The 23,214-nt window shown below is 41.0% G+C and overlaps 1 protein-coding gene across 5 annotated transcripts in view; it reads left to right on the forward strand.

Annotated features, from left to right (window-relative positions):
* adamts3 (ADAM metallopeptidase with thrombospondin type 1 motif, 3) overlaps nt 1–23,214 on the forward strand; it is a 230,648-nt gene that overhangs the window by 54,301 nt on the left and 153,133 nt on the right. For all 5 annotated transcript variants that reach the window (XM_054610315.1, XM_054610314.1, XM_054610316.1 and 2 more), the window contains exons 5-7: nt 6,561–6,754; nt 17,717–17,800; nt 20,801–20,957. In XM_054610315.1, the coding sequence (XP_054466290.1) occupies nt 6,561–6,754; nt 17,717–17,800; nt 20,801–20,957 (435 nt within the window). The remainder of the gene's footprint in view (nt 1–6,560; nt 6,755–17,716; nt 17,801–20,800; nt 20,958–23,214) is intronic.

Below are 23,214 nucleotides of genomic sequence, written 5' to 3' on the forward strand. Positions count from 1 at the left end.
AGGAGTTATAGGCTTTACCATGTGGGTCATATAGACTTTTTATTTGTTGAACAACCAGAAAACATGCTTTTTTCTTCTATAAATTCTTATCATTGGGATAGAGGATTTTGGCCCTAACAACAGGTGCACCAGTTGGAACCAGGATTTCATTCACCAGACTCCTTTGTGATTTCCTTTGAGCGGTCGGGGTGATGCTCTGACGCTCTCCTGGCTTCCATGATCCGGCCTTTTTCACAGTTGGTTAGACGTCCCTCTGAGCCAATTTTCAGTTATCGGCTCACTGGGAAGCCAGCATGAAATGTACTTACTACTTATGTTGCAGCATGCATGTTGCCGCGAGAGCAGTTTGATGAATTCGCTATTTCGGATCTTTGAAGCCGCTCTTGTACGAGCTCCATCGGCTCATCAGGCTCAAACTGAGGTTTAAAATGTTATTTTTAAATTAAAGGTGCTACAGGTAGGAAGCAGTTTGGACGTTTTTGCCAGATATGTGGATTTATTGTGCTGCAGAGTTTTACTGCAAACCAGCAAGGTCTGTGAGACATTGAGTCACTGTAGAGTCAGTGTCCTTCAGTCCAGATAACAAAGAAGTAGAGGCTGCACCGAGGGCTTTTTTAATAATACAGCCGGGTCAGTGTGCTTTTCGTACGGCTGAAGGATTATAGCCAATGTGATAATCACGATTATATTGATAAATATTGACTTAATTATTTTATTAGCATTCTTTATCAAGATTATTCATTGATTTTTAGTGACAAAATGACTGCTTCTCTTCCACGTTGTGCTACATTCACGCTAGTGTATGAATCTTTGCATCAAGATAAGATCGGTCCTTTTTCACAGAGCATCTCCGAAAAGCTCAATAAATTGTCCCGAAATTTCTACCCAAAATTTTATTCACTTTCGCTTTCACATTGTACGACATTCCTGCAAATTCACAAATCTTTGTGTGTTTGTGACAAAAAAACACAATAGTTTTCTTCTAAACCTGAACAAAGTGCATTCAATAATATACAGTATATATTACTCTTCTACACTGAACTGTAGCTGCAACATTTGGGGAGGTTTTTTTTATCTCAAGGCGGGCGAGCATTAACATGACAGCTCACCAAAAACATCTCCATCGCCCCCTGGTGACTGGCTGTCAGTTTTGAAAAGAGCTTGATTTGATATGCAACAGTTCACGCATTTTAAATATCAACATTGCAGTGGATCGTGTTGATTTAATGGTAGGAGGCAAAAATCCTGAAATATACAATGAATTGTATTCAAAGTGGCAGAAATGAGAAAAACAACCAGCCTCGTCCTTCAAATCTATGTGGATTTCTTTAGAAGGTACTACACATTGCACCTTGACATTAAAAACAATGTCTCATAGCTTCAGCGATGTCAGTGACGTCCTTTCTCTAACAAAACAACATCCAGCATCCAGCTCCCTCCGTCTCCTCACATCTGTCTTTACTCCTCACTATATTTTCCACATGAGGCAAATGACATTCAGCTCACGGAGTACATTTCATGCAAATTACCATCCCCACTTTAAATGTGCATTTCCGTATCATTTCATACATACAGTATGAGCTACAGTATATAGGCCAATCCCACAGCATCACTACACAGCAGAGACAGATAAAAGGATTACAGCACATACGTTAATGCAATAAAATATGTTTTTATATTTGTTTTTAATATATTTTTCCCCAAAATAAACATATTTCGCTGTCAGATGTATTAACATTAATAATTCTAAATATAAAAAAGTGCATCCTCAGAGGAGAAACTTGCCCTATATGTTAATGCATTCGAATCTGAACAAACAAATGCAGATTTTTATATAGTTTTTTTCACACCCAGGTTAATTCTGGCCGTGTCCTTTCTCCTAATGAGGTTTGCGGCAGCGTGAGTGTGGATATGAATGGCGTCACAGCAGACGCGGTAGATTTCCACTCCGGCCTGATGTTTCAGGGGTCGCACTGCCTCTGTGCCATTTTTAGCCTGCGGCCGCTCTCTGGCTGGCCTCGGTGCCACCTTTGCTGCTAGCTCGGTGCCACGTGTGGGCAGACGCTGGGGGCGGGGGGGGGACTGCTGCTGTTGCATGGTGGGGCTCCCATGGGACTGGGCTGTGGGGGCGAGGGTGGAGGAGGTATGGAGGGGGGGTGACTGAAGCACACTAGCGGTCTTAAGGAGCGCTGCTGAGGGGAAGTCCTGTGCGTTTGAAGTAGGTACCTCAGAAAGCATGTTTACCCAGAGGGGGGGGGAGGAGGGAGGGTGCACAAGAATGCCTGTGTCACGACGGGAGCGGCGGAGTGGGGGGAATATACACTCCACAATCCCAACACTGTAGCGGCCCCGGGCCCACAGCTGAGGTGGAAGCCATTTCTTCTTATTTATTTTAGCTCCCTCTCCACTCAATCAGCGGCCCTGTCTGCGGCCATAAGCATCCCTGGAAAAAAAAAAAAAAAAAAGAGAGAGAGAGAGAAAAATGTCCTACGCTTTTTTATTTACAGCTTGAGATTTCCAAGTATTTTGCCAGCGCAGTATCTGGGATGATATATAGGATTGTTTTTTTAGTTGTTGCTTTAATCAGTTCACTAGAGGACGGAGGAGCTTCTGCCTCGACTTTTCCTCACATACGGACGTTCATACTGATGAGATTTCAGTGGGATCATAGTTCAGACTAAATACTAGTTTTTTGGGGGTTAATTTGACCAGCTGAGGACGCACAAAAACTGGACTGAGACGCCTGTAAATGTCTTTATCTTCCTCCAAAAGCTCTGCGCTCTGGATCGCTCATACATACGGTTGAATGGTTTTCAAAAAGATGCTTGTATTCATCTGATTCTCCACGTGATCCTAACTGGCTTGAGCAGCGGTGAAGGTTAACGCTGAGCGCTGACAAGTCCGTCACGTTTGGCGAAAACCAACTGCCCACTGGAAAGGAAATTTGTTTTGACTCGCCCCGCTGCCAAAACACGGCGGGACCAGAGCTCACCAAAGCGTCTTTAACACACTAACTACTTGTGAGTCCATGTGACCTTTGTTTACCGACCCGGGTTTGTTTGTAAATGGGCTGCGTGAACCTACGTGAACCCATTTTTCTCTTAGTTCAAGGCCTGTAATGTCTCTCTAGAGGACTACAAGCGGAGGTGTATGGACAGTGACAAATGAAAGATGACCTCTCTTGCCTTCAGTATGTATTTTCAGTTTGAATGGAGATGTGCTCGTCTTTAAACAGAGGCAAAAATAAAATAAAAATCAGCGCTCCCATCAACCACAGTGCCAGGGAGTCTGCAAAATGATTTACTCTCCAAAAAAACCTGTGGGGACCATTTGCAGAACAAAACCTCCACCATTGAATGCATTTGTCAAACATTTGAACTCCTGCTGATGGATGTCGGCGGCTTTGTTAGCAGTTAATGAGATTTTAAAGTCAGTTTCATTGTTTGACACATTACATATTCACACCGTGTATAACTAAAATGGATTTTTTTGTTAGTGCGCAGTCAAAGCAAACAGAACATTGAGGTATTTTTGCTTTGCTGATGGAAACATTAATGAGATTCAAATTGCAGTGTTTATGTCAATAAAGAGTTTCAGAGTTGTACAACTCCAACTGTAGATTGTAATAAGGAGTGAACTTGTGCTGGAGTGAAGTTTGTAAAGTCTCAGAAAACATTTGAGAAACAACCACGAGTGCACCGAAGGTTCAGTCTCGTCATGATCTCCAGCAGGCTTAAACCCGAATGGAGATCATGCGCTCCGTTTCATGTGTGTGTGTCTGTATGTCTGTCCACGGCTAATCTTGCATACTACTGGACCCATCAGCCTAATATTTTCTGTGCTCATTTATGACAGAATTTAAAAAAAACATATGTCAAAGTTTTTTTATTTGTCATTGAGTGCCGACTCCTCACTCCTCTTTACTTGCCAGTAGGTGTGATCAACAACTGCTTCTTTACGGAAAGGCCTTTGTTGCTGTTTGACAACTGACAACAACATTTTTACCAGAGCATTTGCAGATTGAATACATCCGTTATGATCCACTGAAGTTAGGCAGGACACGAGTTGAATAGGTCCATGTTTTTTGTATCTTCGTTGCAATTTTGAGGGTAAAGGAGTCGAGAGGGACAATATACTGAGATTCAACTCCTCCTTGTTTGGTAGGGGAGAGGGAGAAATCTGCACTCTTTTCTAGTTTCAATTTGAGATTGCATCAAACGCAATTGAAATCGACCAAATTGCCACATTAACAAAATAAACTGCGATCGACATCAAACCAAACAAACAGCAGAAGTAATCACATGCTTACTGTTGGCCTGCAGCTGCAGCATATTTAAACCAGTCTCTGATGATTCATTCTCACGCCAAGTAGTCGCCCACTGAGTTTTCAACCTGCAACTCTCCTGCTGGCTTTTACAACCAACCGAGCTGCTGATACCCAAAGGATTCAGCAGTTTTCCAATCATTACAGTGGAAAATTGAATCTCCAGAGCATTGTCCTGTAAAGCAAAAGTTTAAAGTAAGGGATTTCTGTGGCCGCTCCATCAGCTCTCAGGGAAGGATTACGGAGGACACCAGGTGAAGGATTTCATATCAGCAGAGAGAGGTTTGACAGTGACGGCCCGATCCTTCAGTGTGAAGCTAAGCAGTATTAGCGGGGAGGTTAAATACGGCCGTGCAAGTCCAATCTGATGATTCACTCATTCTTCATGTCGAGTGGAGACATAAACTTGCTTTGAAGTCATATCTGATTTTCCTGTCATATAACCACAAGGAATAATCTGTAGATTGCAAAAATGTCTAAAAATAACGAAAAATGCGATTTTTAAAGGGCTTTAATTTGAAATTCAACATCAGAATGTCCTGATTCTCTCTGAGTGAAGCTCTGAGGTTATCTGCTATCCATCTGAGGTGAAATTAGATTGTAACTATGCATAATTTCCTTTTAAATCTATTGTGAAACTAGAGATAAATTCCCTCCTAAATGGGATTTGAGGTTAGTTTATGAATTAGATTTTAAAGGGCTTTAATTTTGAAATCCTACATCAGAATGACCTGATTCTCTCAGGGTGAAGCTCTGAGGTTATCTGCTATCCATCTGAGGTGAAATTAGATTGTAACTATGCATAATTTCCTTTTAAATCTATTGTGAAACTAGAGATAAATTCCCTCCTAAATGGGATTTGAGGTTAGTTTATGAATTAGATTTTAAAGGGCTTTAATTTTGAAATCCTACATCAGAATGACCTGATTCTCTCAGGGTGAAGCTCTGAGGTTGTCTGCTATCCATTTCAAGGGAAATTTTGTGCTATTACAGGCAGTGATTTGCATTGGCTTTTTGTTAAAAATAATTAGCCACAGTTTCCGTGTCTTGAGAAGTCCAGTAGTGCATGAGCTGCTTTTTGTGTTCTACAGTGTCGCTGAGCCGTTATTTCTGCAGACTCAAGAGATTTCAAGCATCATGAGCTCAGAGTCTTGAGGGTTTTTCAGGTCAAGGCTCAACAGCTTACTGAACATCATGTCAGAGCATTAGCTGTGTGCAGTGTGTGCAGTGGAGTACGATGAGCATTGATGAAATACTCATAATCATTTACTACAGGGCATGTATCTGAATACACACTCAAGGGTGAATGATACAAACTTTAATTACTATATGAGTGGTTTATTGTTACTTTGGCTGAATGAAAAATACATTCAGAATGTTATAAATGGCTCATTGATACATTTTTTAATGAAGTTCACAACCTTAATTATGTAAGAGCTTATTTTCCTAGTTGGATTCAGCTTATATTATGTTTATACTAATAGAATAAAATGCGCATCAAAGACCTTTTCCAAAGACAAAATAGAAAATGTATCAAATTTAAATGTCTTTCTCTGTGGTTACATTTTTCAGATCAGATTATTGTTATCAAGTTTCGGTCTGCAATTTAAGATGATTTTATTGTCTTTTTAAATAATTCATGAATTATTTAGTCAATAAAATGTCATAAAATAGGGGAAATAGTGGAAAAAATGGCCATCACAGTTTTCAAGCGCCCAAAGTTTCATACTCAGATTGCTTCATATGCTCAACCAAAAGTCCAAAACCAAAACATGTTAACAATAACAATGACATGAGACAAAGAAATGCAGCAAATTCATTCATTTGAGAAGCTGGAACCATAAAACAAACTTGGTATTTTTGTGAATGGTTGAGTGGATTGGTTGCAGTCATCAATAATATACAAATATATATACGAAACACCTTTGACACAAAATGTGAATTATGCTATCTGAAACATTGATACAATCTGAAACAGACCTGCAGCTACGAGACACTTATTAATATTGAGTCAGTACTATATTCTTGTAAATTTGTGTCATTTTCAAAGTAAAAGTGGAACAAAATGTGAATTTACTAAATAATCATTTCAGAATAAAAGCTCCATAGCAACTCTTTGTAGACAGAAACATGTGTGTCTTTTGGTGACTGCATACTGTTTGTTCAGTATGATTAAATGTATTTGTTTATAGACTTCTTGTCTTGTTAACACTTTCCATGTCTCATCCCTCTACAGAACCAGAGCTAGACGTACCCGGGACCCTGGACTCTGTAGCCCGGCAGGTCAACGAGACCGTCCACCGCCGTCGCCGCCGAGATGCCGGGGTGGACGACTACAACATCGAGATCCTGCTGGGAGTCGACGACTCGGTGGTTCGGTTTCATGGCAAGGAGCACGTGCAGAACTACCTCCTCACTCTCATGAATATCGTAAGTCATCGCCACGCGTTTAGTTTGAATACTTCTGTTGTAGTTTTATGCATTGGACAGAATTTAACAGCATAAGTAGGAACTTTGTAGGAAAAAATGTAAATGTCTTCCTGAGGATTACTCTCCATATACGAACATGAAAGCGGATCTACTAAAGCACTTCCTTTGAGGAGTTGAAACCTTTTTTTCATTTTTTTTACAATTACTTTGAAAGTATACAGAAAAATTGGTTACTATGAAGGAATACCAGCACGGCAACAAAAAAACATGCATCATCATAAGTTGGTTTCCTCCATAAATGCATGATATCCACGAACACCCTGTTTTTTATATTGCTTTCACGAGAATATGAGGTCAAAATTAAGCAGACTTTTTTTCTGAAAAGTGAAGCCAATGCGGGAATGCCTGAAACTTGCATTTTCTCTGCTGACCAGCAGAATGACTCTACTTCTCTCTTGATTTATTCCCTCAGTAAACATTGTAAACATGAGTTTATGGTCTCAATCTCTAGTTTCAAGTCTTCTTCAATACAGCATGATGTTCATTTAGTAAATTATGCTCCATTTAGAGTCAAACAGACCATAAAGCAGGGTATGCTTTAGGGCGGGGCTACCTTGTGATTGAAAGGTTGCTTCCGCTACCAGAGTCGTATACGGCAACTATACATCACTCCTCTGGCGTCCAAATATGGTAACTTCAGTTCATTGGTTGTGTGACCTCACGATGACTACGTCCCCTCCTTTTATACAGCCTAAAACTTGGACCACCAAAATTGAATCAAATCATTCCTGAGTCGAAGTTTGAAGAAATTCTCTCCAGGCGACAAAAAGTGTTAGATACCAAATTTCAGCATGGATTTTCACTACGGCGTTCCTTAACTTCTTGGTGCCTAAAAGTGGTATTTTGAAGGGATTTTTATATATTCCTGAGCAGAAAAAAGCTTTTCAATTTAGCATCAGATCTGTGTAATATATGTTATCTACCAAAAATTGCTCCAACAAGTTATAGCTTAGCATAAGTGAGCATGAGTGTGGCCATCTTACACTTTCATCAAATTTTTCTGAGCCCTTTTACACTCCGAACTCTCAACATTTCAATAAGCTCAAAACCAAAACACAACGTTTATTACAGATTTATGAGCTGAGCTGCATCTCAAATGAACCTTCAGGTCCCCAGCTTTCAGATGACGTGTACCACTCCTACGTATCATATTCTTCTGACCTGCTATCTCCCCCTTAAAATCCCCTGCCCCCCCCCTTAAAGAAGACCAACAAGGGTCTCTGAGGTTTCAACATGAAACAGCAACCAAACAGTATTTCAGTCCGCTTTTCTTCTGAGAGCTGAGTCAGTTTTCAGTAAACACTATTTTTCTGTTCAACCAGGGCCAGAAACAGTCCAGAGGAGGTCACACAACCCTCTAATTTGCTTTAACAATCACATTCTGATTGTTGCTGGTCATGATGTGAATATAACAACAGCCTTTGTCCTGTGAGTCCTCCGCTGTGGCTCGGTTTTAAATCAACAGATCTGGGGTGATCACAGTCCGCACACAGCATGGTGCTCTGTTGTCCACACCGGGATACCAAGAAATGATTCCCTCCATTCAAACACAAAGGAGGGTGCCATTAAATCCATGCAGGGATTATTTAGCTTCCTCTGTGCGTCTGTTTTCAATGTTTTTTGAATATTCTATTTAGATTTTTCAAGGACAAACACATTGACACATGCCACGTAGCCACTAAATAATAAATTACGGTACAAAGACAAACAACTCAAACTTTAGGTGAAAGACACCAACAATAATGACAATAAAATGATATTACTAAACATTGAGAGACACAGGGGAGCATCTTGTACCAAGATATAAGATATTCAATCACAACCCCAATACAACATTAACAAGAGACGCTATCTATTTGGTGTGATGGGAAATTTTCCATATAATCCAAAAAGGGTTGCCAAGTCTTGTAAAATGTTTTACTCTTATTTCTTAACCAATAAGTTATCTTTTCTAAAGGTATACAACTATTAATTTCAGAGAGCCACATTCCAATTGAGACAACTCATTTCCATTTTAAGGCAATATATTTTATGAGTTATATCGCATGGCTGTTTTTTGATTTTTTTGAAAAGTTACCCAATAAACAAATCTCCGGGTCCAATAGAAACTCAACACCATGAATACTGGATAGGGTGTCACATACTCCCTGCCAAAATCTCTTTTAGTTTCGGGTTCTGCCAAGTGGAATGTAAAAAAAAGTTTTTCTCTTTAGATGCAAAATTGATCTATTTAAAGTCAAAGATGGATTTTCGCGCACGTTTAGTTTACATATAAAGTCAACGCATGGACGCGAGTAGACGCGAATTCGAGCCGGGCGGCGCGAATGACGCAAGAATTCGTGAGACGCTGTGTTGCGAAAGCCAATCGGCGTTGAGATTCTCCTCCCGTCATCCTGTCATGTAAGCAAAGTCTGGCACCAATTGATCCGAGCTCCGTTCAGAAAACAAGCATTTTAAAAGTGATTTCCTTGTCGTCTTGCAGAGAGAACTAACAAAACAGGAAATCTGACTTTTTTACTAACCGCCATCATTATGTTGTTATTTCGGCGTCCCTTTTTGTACATTTTTGGAAATTAAATCTCAGTAAAATTGTTTATTTTCGGTTCATGCAGCTGTAAACCAGCCGACGTGTGGCTTGCTGGATTCAGTGAATACAGATCGATGAAATCCACCGAGCGCCACCGGATGATGTTATGAACCCAGACAAGACGGCGTTTAGTTTCCCGGGATATCTGGGACTGCCACAACAAGCACAAAGCAGAAGCAGTAGTTATTTCTTGCATGGTTGATCGTGGGAAATAAATGGCTTAGTTGACAACGGTTTCCAGGGAGATAAGCCACTCCCCCTCTCCGGCGTGTCTGGCACGAATGAGGCGAATAAACACAAATGGAGTAAACTGATGCGAATATTGGCTTTGCTTTTGGCGTGAGCGCGGCAGCAGGGAGTGATATAGAGCTGATGAAACCGAGATTCTTTTAGTTAATCGATCCAGACGGTCACGTGCTTCGGAGGATTAGAATCGCAGCGTTTACTCATCAAGTTGTCACGAAAAAAGAAAAACCCCTCTCCAGTGGTGGAAGAAATGGTTCGACCACTTTGCGAGGCCTTCAACGAGCAGATAGAGAGGCAGGCAGAGTGCATTTGCCCGACTCTTTCCATGCTTAAAGTGGAGAACAGTGGAAGCTGCTGTTTCACGCTGATGATCAAAGCCTCCCGGGGATTGGTTGACAGAGATGCACAGAGAAGAATCAGACCTGAAAACATGAATGAAGTGAAACCAGCGACCTGGAACATTCGTATCGACTGACGCTGCTGTGTATCAGACGCTGTGCTCCCATTGATTTCAATCATGTTGTTGTGGAGTTTGTCGCAGCTTCAGCACCGCTATATGAACACTGGCTGTATTCCTGATCACTCGTCATACGACGTCCCTGAACTATTGTTTTTAAAAAACCTTTTCAGGCAGCATTTCTAAAAGATAATCCTTTCAAACGCATATACTCAGAATTGGTAATGTTGTTTACGCTCTTCCTCCGCAGTCCTTCTGCCTTTTTGTCTGCTTTGTGCTTCTTCTGAGAATGTGAGATTGTTTTCATTTATCGAGCATGATAATGGCATATCTTGTGTGTTGAGTTTTAGAAAGGAAGTTTACTGTCAATCCGTCATGTGCTTATTGATTTAAACAGTTTGTTTGTGAAGGAGAATAAATTCACACAATTCAACTCTGAAACACATAATCTTATTACTTCATTATTATACAACATGTGAGATCTTTTCATTAGTTACCACAGAAGGAAAAGAAAACATTGAATGAAAAGTTAAGTAGAACAAAAATACTCGTGGTAAATGATAATCATTCCCAGCATTTCATCAAATATATTATTTTCCTGGGTGAAGTCCTTTGTTTGTCTGACCCCTCATCCAGACTTTAATCTAGGTCACCTGTCTTCCAGAGATGGGTTAACATCAGAGTCACATGAAAGCCTGACGTGTCTCATGAAGACCAAAAGGTTTCTTGTGCTTTGTTGTCTGACACGTCTGTATTTGACAACACAGGAATGAGGCTGTGTTGTTAACAGTATACTATATATACAGTAGACATAAATCCATAATTCAGAGAAGGAATCAGTTGCCCTGTGATTCTCTCTCTCTCTCTCTCTCTCTCTCTCTCTCTCTCTCTCTCTCTCAGTGTGTTGCTATGGCAGGCAGTGATGACTTTATGAAGTTATTTATGCTGTTTTCCAGTAAAGGTCCCGGCTGGATTTGACTGGAGGCGTCTCGGCCTCTGAACACTGATTACTGTGATTGACAAGAGTGTCCAGACCGCCAAGTCTGTTTATCTGGACCTCTCTCTCTCTCTCTCTTTCTCTCTCTCTCTCTCTCTCTCTCTCTCTCTCTCTTTCTCCCTCTCTCTGTCTCTCTGTCTCTCTATCTCTCTCTCCCTCTCTGTCTTTCTTTCTTTACCCTCTCTCTCTCCCTCTCTCTATCGTTCTTTCTCTCTCTATCTATCTTTCTTTCTCCCTCTCTCTCTCTCTCCCTCTCTCTATCTTTCTTTCTTCTCTCTCTCCCTCTCTTTCTCCATCTCTCTCTGTCTCTCTCTCTCTCTCTCTCTCTCTTTCTTTCTCTCTCTCTCTCTCTCTCCCTCTCTCTCCCTCTCTTTCTCCGTTTCTCTCTGTCTCTCGCTCTCTTTCTTTCTCCCTCTCTCTCCCACTCTCTTTCTCTCCCTCTCTCTCCCTCTCTCCCTCTCTCTCTCTCTCTCTCTCTCTCCCTCTCTCTCCCCTCTCTCTCTCTCTCTCTCTCTCTCTCTCTCTCTCTCTCTCTCTTCTCTCTCTCTCTCTCTCTCTCACTCTTTCCCAATCTCCCTCTCTGGTACTCTCACCCTCTTCCAGATACACCTTTTTCTTTCCTTGCCTTTTCACCTCTCCTCTCTCCTGTTCCCTTCCATCCTTCCATCTTCCTCATTATCATTCTTCTTCTCTCCTTTCCATTTTTTTCACCTTTTCCCTCCTCTCCTCTCTTTTCTTTTCTCTTCTCCTCTTTCTCTCCTCTAATCCTCACCCAATCCTTTCCCAGTTTGCCTCCTCTCCTTTTGAATCCTCCTCTTCCCCTCCTTCCTCCTTTCTCTGATCCCTTTTCTTCTCTTTCCTTCCTCTCCTGCTCCGTCCTCTCTGTGCTCCAGAGCACCGTGACACATAATGAGCTTAGCATGTGCTTCTCCATCGGTGTCACTACTGTCAACAATGTGATCAACACCAAAGTAGTTTTCATGGACACATTCTGTATTAATCAGTTTAGTTTTGCTCCAGCGTTACGGTTGGTCTCCAGCCTGCTACAGTAAATGAGATTAGAACAAAGTCCCGTCTCATTGTTCCTCTTTCATGAGGCTCCATTAGCGGGGTGAAGCACAGGCTCCTACTCTCGGACAACTCTGGATTTCTGGGGCAATTTGTCTTTATAAAATGAAGTGATTAGAGCTCCCAGAGCAGGAACTCACCCTCTCTCTCTCTCTCTCATACCATGCATAGCTGCTCACTTCTGCTGTACTCTGCAGTCCAATTTAGTTCAATGCATGCTTCACTCGGTCCTGTGATATTCACAAATTATGGGAAATTAGTGGTATCAGATCAAACACTCAATCAGACATTTGACAATATGTCTGTTTGTTAATTAGGATTTGAAAGGCTTCTTTGTTGTCGTATTTCATGCCTTTATTTTTGGTCATTTTTGGTCATTTTCAATTCTCCCTCAGTGTTCTCAAACCATTTCTTTTTTCACTCGGATCGGTTTCAGTCTTTAGTGCACACACATGGAAAGAAAATAAATTGCTTCAGCCCGGTGGCATCAGTTTTCCCTCTCAGGCTGTCAGAGATCAATAACGTTTCTCATGAAAGCCTCGGATGGAAGCCATTACCCGATGAGCTACCTCTGGAAATGTTTCAACAGACAGGATGTTACAGGCAATGAAGAGTTGGAAACTTTTTTTTTGTCAAGCTGATATTCAGAATTTCTGCAATCAGAATCAGAAGAAAAAGATACAATTTGAATTCATAGATGAGTTGATTGTGTGAAATCATCAAAGTCAAACTCCGTTACTGGGTTTCACTAATGAATCCTCTTATGGCACATAAAGTAATGCATGACCTCTATGGACCTCTGTTGGTGACATGTGGGTACTGCAACAACATTTACATTGAACTATATATACTGAGTTACCTGTTTAATAGCTGTGCAATTGAATTTGACAGCTTTTAGCTTTTGTATTTATTCTATTTGGTTGCTTTTAAGACTGCAATTTGGATTGCACTGTAATATATTGCACTGAAAGGTGTTTTTCAAATCTTTGGTACTCTTTATCGTCCAGTTACAAGTCCAGTACAACACGAAATATCACTATAGAGTTGAATCAACACATCCTTTATGACAAAATGTCACAATAAACCAAACATTACAGGCGTCACAAAGGTGGATTTTATAGCGCTGTTGTTGCTTTAGGTTGTATAACCATCATGCCGTGAATCTGCTGCTACAACAGCCTCCATCCAGCCTTCTGGGTTCAGACTTTCCATCAAATGTTGGAACCCGGTTGCAGGGATTATTTTTTTTCTCCCACGCAGCCACAGCAGCATTAGTGAGGTCCGGAGGCTGATGTTGGTTCATCAGACTGGCTATTTTCTTCATCCTGGAGGTGTTGGATGGGTTTGAGGTCTGGGAATCCATTTTTTTTTTACTGATGGGGATTTTGTGCACAGAGGTGTCGCCATGTTGAAACAGCAACGAGCCCCAACCTGTTGCCACAAAGTTTGAAGCTCACTATTAAATATAAAAATATGATTGAATGCTTTGTATTAATATTTCCTTTCAGTGGAAAACAAACAAACCATTAAAAGCCAAAAGTAGACTAAAGCATCTTGTATTTCTTCAGTAGCTTAATGATGATATAGTCGTGAAGACAGCACAAGAGTGGACAGCAGAAAAGTATCGTCGTTCTTGATGAGTTTACAAACAAGACAGAACATTTTGAGATTTGACATTTCAGCTGAAGAAGCAATCAAGTTAGCGGTATTGATCTGCGACCCCATCAATCCCCCTCCACCCCCCAATGCTTCTCTCTGGAGAGATCTATAGAGGCCATTTTCAGCTACGGCCCAGTGTACGTGAGCTGCGAGGCTGAACACACCCAGCGAGAGGAAGTGAGTCTCCGGAGGAAGCTGTGAAGACGTTGCTGTGATGTCGAGTTCATGCTCGTGACCGACCTTTATAAGCATCATTTTGGCAGCTGAAGCCGCTGGAGCAGAGCCGCTCTGCAAGTACATGAAGAGTCTTTTTCAAAATAAAGCACCCAGCTGGAGCGCGGGGTCACCATCAGTCAGACTGTTGCTTCATGCATACCAAAGCAGAACGAGTGATGGATTCTGCTGGACGCTCTGTAGGCGGCGTGGCACCCCGTGAAGACGATAAGGCCAAAACAGCAATCTGGGGACAATTAAGCACGAGATTTAAATGCTGCTGGCATATTCTTCATCCGCGTCCTCTACCTCTGTGTGGAACAAACAAGGACACATTGTGTAATGAGGCGGGTAAACTCAGCGAGAAATCACTGGCCCAAAGAAGATGAATCCCACTGCGACGCCGCCGGTCGCTTCAGCCCCAAACGCTCCTGGCTGCTGATGACGAGATGCTGATTCGTCCAACGATGCGATTGGTTGCTCAGTTTTCGGTCGATCAGTTGGTGCCAAAACAACAGTGATGAAGACGAGGTGATGGGCGATCGCACACACACTAACACACCCGTCACGCTGAGCCTGTTAAAGGTCAGCTGTCAATGAAATCCATGTTGTAATTGTGTACAGTTGCCGTGAAAAGCATGACATCTCTGCACATTTAACAACATGTAGGGGAAAATACTGTGGTTGTAAAAATGTAAAAAACAATAATTCATTTTTTCATGAGTTTTGCAGCCATAATCAAAATATTTTTTAACAAGCCATTCACTCCGTTGCCCTGGTTACCTTGAGGTTTTGCTGATACCTTAAAGGTTTATTCATTGTCATTGTACAGATTTGTTTGTAGTCCCATTCTGCAACAGAAGAAAATACACACATAAAAAAACTTGGACAGAAAAAAACATCTTTCCCAAAATGTCGGAACTACTCCTTTAACATTTTTCCATGTCTATATTAGCTGACCGTCATCCAAACTAATCCAAAATCACTCTAGAAATGTAAGTTACCGTATCTAATTCAAATTATAACACTGCTTTGTTGAACATTCGACTGTGATTTGTCAATTACGGTCTGATATTTCTTAATAGCTATGAATAGCGGACCTTTAACAAGGACGCAGTTCTGATCTCGGTTTTAGTGGAAGCATGAAATTATATTTTAACACAATAAAGTCCTTTTTTCATAGATATTTGTATCAAATATTTAATGTCTTCAATAAGTAGCCGTGTAATAAGTGGGTCATTATCTCTGACATATGAAACTAATGACCAAATTGGACTTACTTAACAGAAGGATCATTATAGATAGACAAACAGACCTTTTGAAAATATCATAATGGAGCTTCATAGTACATCATTCTGAGAGCTGTTCCATTCACGCTTTATCATCACGACCTCATTCATCAACCGCTTGGTTACCACGTGACTAGCAGCGTCCAATCACATTCATGCAGGGTGCTATTCCTCTGCTTATATTAGTGTGTTTAAGTCTGTTCTCCCAGCTGAATCCTCATCATTCCTTATAATATATCATTCATTATAATATAATTCTTGCACTTTCATGGAATTACATATGGATATTGTCTGGTATGAATTTCACTCACGAGGTTAAGTGAGAAATGAAGGAATACTAACAGACAGGCTCATATTGTCTGTATCTGGAGGTGGATTAGTGAGCCTGCACATGGAGTCATTTGAACAAGGAATCCATCGGCGTATTTATTCTGTCGTGGATACACACAGACGCTGAAGATCCCTCTGAAGGGGAAATTTGATCTTACTGGCTGATTAAAACACCACACAACAGGTCTGTGGGAGATGATAGCGTCGACAGAACGAAGTGTCAAACATCGTCTCTGTGCACTACTTCAACAACAGTCTGAATACTAAACATGCTTCCTTCTTTTTCTCCCTGTTCCTCATTTTTAAAGACACAATTAACCGTTCTACCCTTACATAATAACATATTCTTACAGTCCCCGTGAAACATATCTTCTCTCGTTGTTTATATTTGCCACAAACTCCTCAGTTTTCATAAATCCAGACCTGGCAGTACACCCACCCACACACAAACACACTAAAGCTTTCATTCTTAAATCAGGTTGCGTTTCGCTTTTATTTTTTTCAGTTGAGCAGGAATGCTTCGTGCCATAATCACCGGACTACTTTGATGCAGAATTTGAATATCGACATTTTGTCACTGACAGCAGTCGCCTAGAGTCCCGACTCCCGTGTCTCATTAACTCTCTGAACTCTGACCTTTTATGCATCTGTCACATTCTGGCCTCGTTTTTTAAGTCCTGCATCTCTATGGAAAGAGCACAATCACGTTCTCATGTTCTGCACATCTTTTGTTCAGAACAACACAGTTACCATGCCATAAAACATAAAAAAAGAAATGAAAGAAAGTCAAACTAATTTGATGTTTTATTCTACAAAAAATGGAGAAAAAAAGGAATCTATATATCAGATATTTTCCAAGTGCCCACAAGTGTTACCAATGTTTAAAAATAAAATGTGTGGCTCCACGTGCAATAAGTATATAAGATATATATAAAAATATATTTTGTCACATGACTTTTCATCTCAGTTGAGTCAATCATGACGTCCCAGTTGCACTGAGGAGCCAATAATTTAATGTTTTTTACAGGATCTTTAAAAAAGGTTTTTTTTGGCGTACATTTTCAAAACAAAACATGTAGAATCAAGTTTTTTGGGATGACATATCACAATTTTAAGCCTGAATTTGGTTGCATTTTCTGACCGAAGCGATTGTCACATATGACTATATAATGTTGCTTTTTACTGCTTCTAGTTGTTTCTGATAAACAGTGTTTTTTAGGCAATTGTTTCAAGAAAACATTTTTTCAGTCTTGACGGTGGGTTTTGGCGTTCAAAGGGGAAATGCTTTATTTAAATGGCTTATGACAGTTCATGGACTGTGCTGAATATTTGGTAGGAGAATATGCACGTCTGAGATCGTGTCAAAAATGTCTTCATCGCCCTGAATCAGACTTTAGTTGACTTGTTATGAGGCGGTTGCCATGGCACCACGGTTGCAGCTAGCATATTTATTTTCATCACCATTCTAGCGTTATTTTGATTCCATTATTTGGCTCTTTACTTACATTATTTGTATGTTGCCATTTATTGTGCATCCGCTGAGAAACAGTCCAGTAGACTGACTGTGATAGCTGCTCGTACTAGTCCCGCCTTCGAGGATATTGCTCCACTTTACCTTGGGGGCCGAGTTGCGGTCGCCAATATCTATGGAGAGGTTTCATCATTACGGCCATGATCTCTCTCGTGTCAAGACTTTGTGGGTTCATGTGGGGTCACAGCTCTACCACATGCATATAAAACCAAAAGCTCCTTTTAATTCAGACGCTGACTTAAACTCCTCTTTTTGTTTGCATTTTACTCGACGCTCCTCCTCGCCGCATTCACCGGCTCTTTCAGGATGCCACAAATTGCCAGTTGCAAGGCGCTCTGATTTCAGTCATTCATGAAGTGATTTGTAAAGAACGGGTTGTTTCTCTTGCTCACCTCCTCTGGTGAGTGGAATAGTAGGGGGCAACGTATCAATGACGCAGAAGCCTTAAAAAAAGAAAGAAAATGCTATTTGTGTGAGCGGCTGATCTTGAGTGATTTATTACATCTCTCTCCTCTGCTTCCTCAGGTGAACGAGATTTACCACGACGAGTCGCTGGGAGTCCACATCAACGTGGTCCTGGTGAGGATGATCATGCTGGGGTACGCCAAGGTCAGTGACACACTGTAGTTGATTTGAAGAAGCAGAAGACAAAACAACATACAATGATGGAAAAACTCACTCAGGGGAGTGTTTGCCTCCTCCGGTGAGAGATGATTGGTGTGTGGGAGAGAAAAGACTCTACTGTAGCTGAGAGACACAAAGATGCTGCTCCGAAACACTTCTACAGGGCTGCAACTTGTGGTTATTTGAATCATGCATTCATTTATGAATCATTTCAACCAGCAAATTATGAAAAAAAATGAATTGTCATCACACTTTTCCAGAGCCAAAGGTCTTTTTTCCGTCACTATGCATCAAGGTACATGGATGCTACATGAAAGAACCGGTGAACACACTTCAAATAAATGTCAAAGACAGAAAGTGGCCTTTAAAATGTATAAAATCATAACAGCTCCAAACATGGCTAACAAACCAAGAGAAGGAGGCAATAGAAAAAGCAAAGTTAGACATAAAAAGCCAATATTAAAACAAATGTTTTGACAGTAACTCGAAAATTTAAAAGGGAAATTGGAAATGTCAGAAATAATCTCCGCTAAAAGGATTATGGTGTCCTCAAAGAAACAACAACACAGTAACTCATCTACATACATGAGGTCACAGCAGCATTTTAAACAAGTTTTTGCTCCAAAATGTTCAACAACAATCAGTGGATAAAAATAAGAGCTCTTTGTGCTTTATTCTCTTTGTGTCATATTATTATTAATTTATTTCAACGGTGTCGTTAACCGTCCTGAGAGTTTGCAAACGGATATATTCTGCTCATTTACCAAGAATGTGATTATGTTCACGTGCACAACACTGATCGTAGTGAAAAACAGACACATGCACGGGTCTAATTTCCTCTTGTCCAATATTTGATTTATCATTGATCATAGATACGGACTCTATCACCACAAATCCCCTTAAACATTGGCCCAAATGTTCCAGAAGCCGTGGTAAAGAGATGAAAGTGTATTATTTATGGGTAAAACGAGGAGTAAAACGAGGAGACTGACACTTTAAAGTCAGTACGCAGCATTGATTTGTGTTTGCTGAGCATTGATTTGTGTTTGCTGAAGCCATCAGCCCGTCAAAAAGAGAGTCACAAATATTTTGATAGTTTAAATTCTAAAGTTTCCTTCCAAGGAGTAAACAAACAGAACTTATTCTACAGAGCCAGCAGTTGTCTGTTGTTGTTATTTTCATTTATTTAATCTATTTTCAAAGCTCTCACGCTCCAAACTCTTAATGTCTGCTATTAATAATAATCTGCTGTATTTCATATGCAACATCACAGTCATAGCAAATACCAACACACAGAGTTTTGATCTCATGCAGTTAATTATGAGTTAGTTCAACCTCCTGCTGTCACGGCGATCCAAACGCTGGACGACAAGAAGAGGAAGGTGAAGTTCTAAGGGAACAGAAGGAGTGGCCTCTGGGCACATTGTCGACTAACCAGGAAATAATCATTTTGATCGCTTCGCCTCTCCATCACGTTCTTTTGGTCAGCATCTTTTGAAAGATTACAAACGGAACGGTTTGCTGGAGAATTGATGACAGATGCTTGAGTCTGCGGTTGTGAATGGGGAGGACACTTTCAGCCAAAATGACAAAGTAGGTGGTAAGCCTTTACAAAATGCTCTCGATGTCTCTCTTATAATTGCATCATAACTCGTTATTAATCTGATGCCAAGATATATAAATAAACATACTCGGCTGGAGATGACTGTCAGCTGTGGGAACTCACTCAGAATAAGTTGTGATAAAACACTAAAGTCCCATCGATCATGTTTTATATAATAAAAGCAGATGTTCATCTCTGTCATCACAACGATATTCTACACTGTGAAGCACAATTTCATCCAGATTAGACATCTGGACTGTTGACTCTAATTTTGCAACTAAATGAACAGAAGTGAAATGACTACACACAGGGGTCAAGGGGCCTTTGGGAACATTACGATGGAGCGGTTTGCTGGAACATTTATTTTATATAACAAAACTACTCAAACTGGAGTCAAACCGCTGAACAAGCCGGCAGAACATTAGTCCTTATCATGTGACATTCACATTAGTAAAGGCTTCACAATAATAAAACCTTTATGCATCTAAAAGGGGATTAAATAGATTATATGTTCTATAAGGAACCGCTGAAATCTAACACTTAACAGTAAAGGCAACACTGTGTGCTTAGTGCTTCATTTTACATTGTTCTATTTGTAAAGTGCCCAAATTCAAGTTCAAATATTCAGTGTTAGCTTCACGTTTTGTTACTTACCTTCAAAATGTAGCTTTATTGGCCATTTACGCAGCACACAGAGTACACAAGTTAATCTGCTCGATTTCCCACAGTTGACGTCATCACCGCTCTGCGTTCCAGCTGAATATATTTTTTACTTACAGGCTTTATGAAAGTATAAACAGGTCTGACATCAACTTGACATCTGATAAATAAGAATTTCTGATGCGAATATATTGCAGACAACAAGAGTATTTTCCACCAAGCCGTCGCATTCGTAATCTTTCAAAATACAAAAGAATGTGATGGAGAAGCAAAGCCAATACAATGTTTATTTCATGGTTAGTTGTCCCGAGAGTCCACTCCTCCAAGCTGTCCAAAGATCACCTATTCATTTCAAACACCGCTTACATCTGGCACACAGTCAGGGATCCTGTGGAGCAGAGCAGCAGGTTAGAGCCGGTCAGACAGACAGTCTGTGGGGTTGATGGAGGGAGGTCAGCTGTTCAGACTGGACGGGCGAGGTGAATGAGCCACATACAAATAGAAAAGAGACACAGAGGATGAGGGATGCACTGGGAAACAGAAGGGGAAAATTCTGCTTATTGGTCAGTTATGATAACCCCAGAGTCCACATGTTTAGCCTGTGCTGACACTGAATGCTCCTCACACCCGATATGCACTTCTCATTCTGCTGACAGAACACTAACATGCTCATTTTCACCGTCTCTCTCTCTCTCTCTCTCTCTCTCTGTGTCTCCTCTCAGTCCATCAGCCTCATCGAGAGAGGTAACCCCTCGAGGAGCCTGGAGAACGTGTGCCGCTGGGCGTTCGTGCAGCAGAAGGGCGACCTCGAGCACGCCGAGCACCACGACCACGCCATCTTCCTGACTCGCCAAGGCTTCGGCCCCACGGGGATGCAGGGTAAGGGGCCCCCAGGAGGACGCGCCGGCATTCAGATGAGAATAATCAGCCGCCTGCAGCGTTTTTTTTTTGGAGCTGCACCGTGTGGTTCATCTGAAAGTTATGAGTCACAGCAGTGGAAATCAGCCCGTTCTGAGAATGTGCAACTCGTTCTTTGGTTTAATCCGGCATTGACACATTGAAATCATTGTGTTTTGATGGTTAAAGTCAAAAACTATTTTAGCAAAGTTTAATCTTGAACTTTCAACAAACTGTTTTTAAGAAGGTTTCCGAGTTTTTTTTTATTTTTTTATTTTATTTTATTTGCACAATTGAAAAATATACAAACATAACATAGATAAATAATAATACAGTGCAGGAATAGGCAGAAAGCCCACTGGGCTTATTTGAAGCCTAGTCCTATATAATTAAAAAAATGTCAAATTTACTAAAATAATATACATATGGTATGAAATATTGTTGAAAAAGATACGATTTATAATAACAATACATTATGAACAACAATGTATTGAGAGTGAGGCAAGGCTCTCTCTCTTTTTCCTTTTTTATATGACCCACTTTTTATTAGTTTTCCACGCCATCCTCACAAGATGTCATCAACTTACATATATATAAATTATAAATGTAAAAGAGAAAAGACCATTGCACCTCCAGCCCCTCACCTAACAGCCATCTTGCCGTGTTGCAAACATTAATTCAATTCAATTTATTTCTAGCCTGAAATCACAAATTTGCCTCAGAGGGGCTTTACAATTCAGCACGCACTGGGGCGGTTCACAGCCGAGTGTGAAGTCTGAGGCCATGGTTCTCTTCCGGAAAACGGTGGATTGCACCCTCTGGGTTGGGAGTGAGTCACTGCCCCACAGCGAGGGAGTTCAAGTATCTCGGGATCTTATTCACGAGTGAGGGTAAAATGGAGCGGGAGATGGACAGGCGGTTCGGTGCAGCGTCAGCAGTGATGCGGGCGTTGTACCGGACCGTTTTGGTGAAGAAGGAGCTGAGCCGTAAGGCAAAGCTCTCGATTTACCAGTCCATCTACGTTCCAACCCTCACCTATGGTCAGGAGCTTTGGGTAGTGACCGGAAGAATGGCTGGGCTCAGCCTTAGAGAGATAGGGTGAGGAGCTCAGACATCCGGAGGGAGCTCGGAGTAGAGCCGCTGCTCCTTCACGTGGAAAGGGGCCAGCTGAGGTGCCTCGGGCATCTGATCAGGATGCCTCCTGGACGCCTCCCTTTAGAGGTTTTCCAGGCACATCCAACTGGTAAGAGGCCCAGAACACGCTGGAGAGATTATATATCTCGTCTGGCCTGGGAACGCCTCGGGGTTCCCCAGGAGGAGCTGGAAAGTGTTGCTGGGGAGAAGGACGTCTGGAGGACCCTCCTTAGCTTGCTGCCCCCGCGACCCGGCCCCGGATAAGCGGAAGGAAATGGATGGATGTATGGATGGATGGATGGATGGATGGATGGATGGATGGATGGATGGATGGATGGATGGATGGATGGGCTTTACAATCTGTGCAGCATACAAATCCCTCTGTCACGGCTCCCTCGCATCGGGAGAGAAAAAGCTTTTTTTTGCGCAAAAATAATTTTAATAGTGAGAAAAAAAAAGGAGGAAACCTCAGGAAGAGCAACAAAAGGACGTTTCTGTCTTTCACGGTTGGACAGAAGAGCAAAAGATGTCATGTGTACAGAATGAACAACACAATAGAGTTACAACACATTCAATGTATATGACAATTATGATTCATTCAATAAGAGAAGTAGGAAGAATAATGATGGGGAAAAATTGCGATAATCATTATGATGATTAGGATAATAACAGCCGCAGTGGGTATAATAGATTAGTAATGATGATAAAAGCATCCATATAAATGTGACAGATAATAACAATAGTAGCAGTGGGTGTCTGGAAGGATCAAGGTCCTGGTTTAACCATTATAGGTTAAGTTTTTTGTTTGATAGGTTATTACGGCATATCATAATAGAACACTAAGCTAGGTTTGTACTCATTCATACTCCACGTATCAACATATACAAATAATCATATCTTACTTATTATTATTATATTCCTTTATTGATCCCCATGGGGAAATCAACATACAGAAACAGAAATAAATCATATCTTACTTAGAGGATATCGCCAGATGACATCTTAATGTTTCTATTTTAGGATTGTTTACAGATGTCCTTGACAGTTCTACCAATATATTATGGAAGGAAGATATGCACTCATTAATAGATAGAATAGAAGTATG

This window comes from Anoplopoma fimbria, chromosome 13, assembly GCF_027596085.1.
Source record: "Anoplopoma fimbria isolate UVic2021 breed Golden Eagle Sablefish chromosome 13, Afim_UVic_2022, whole genome shotgun sequence".
NCBI lineage: Eukaryota > Metazoa > Chordata > Actinopteri > Perciformes > Anoplopomatidae > Anoplopoma > Anoplopoma fimbria.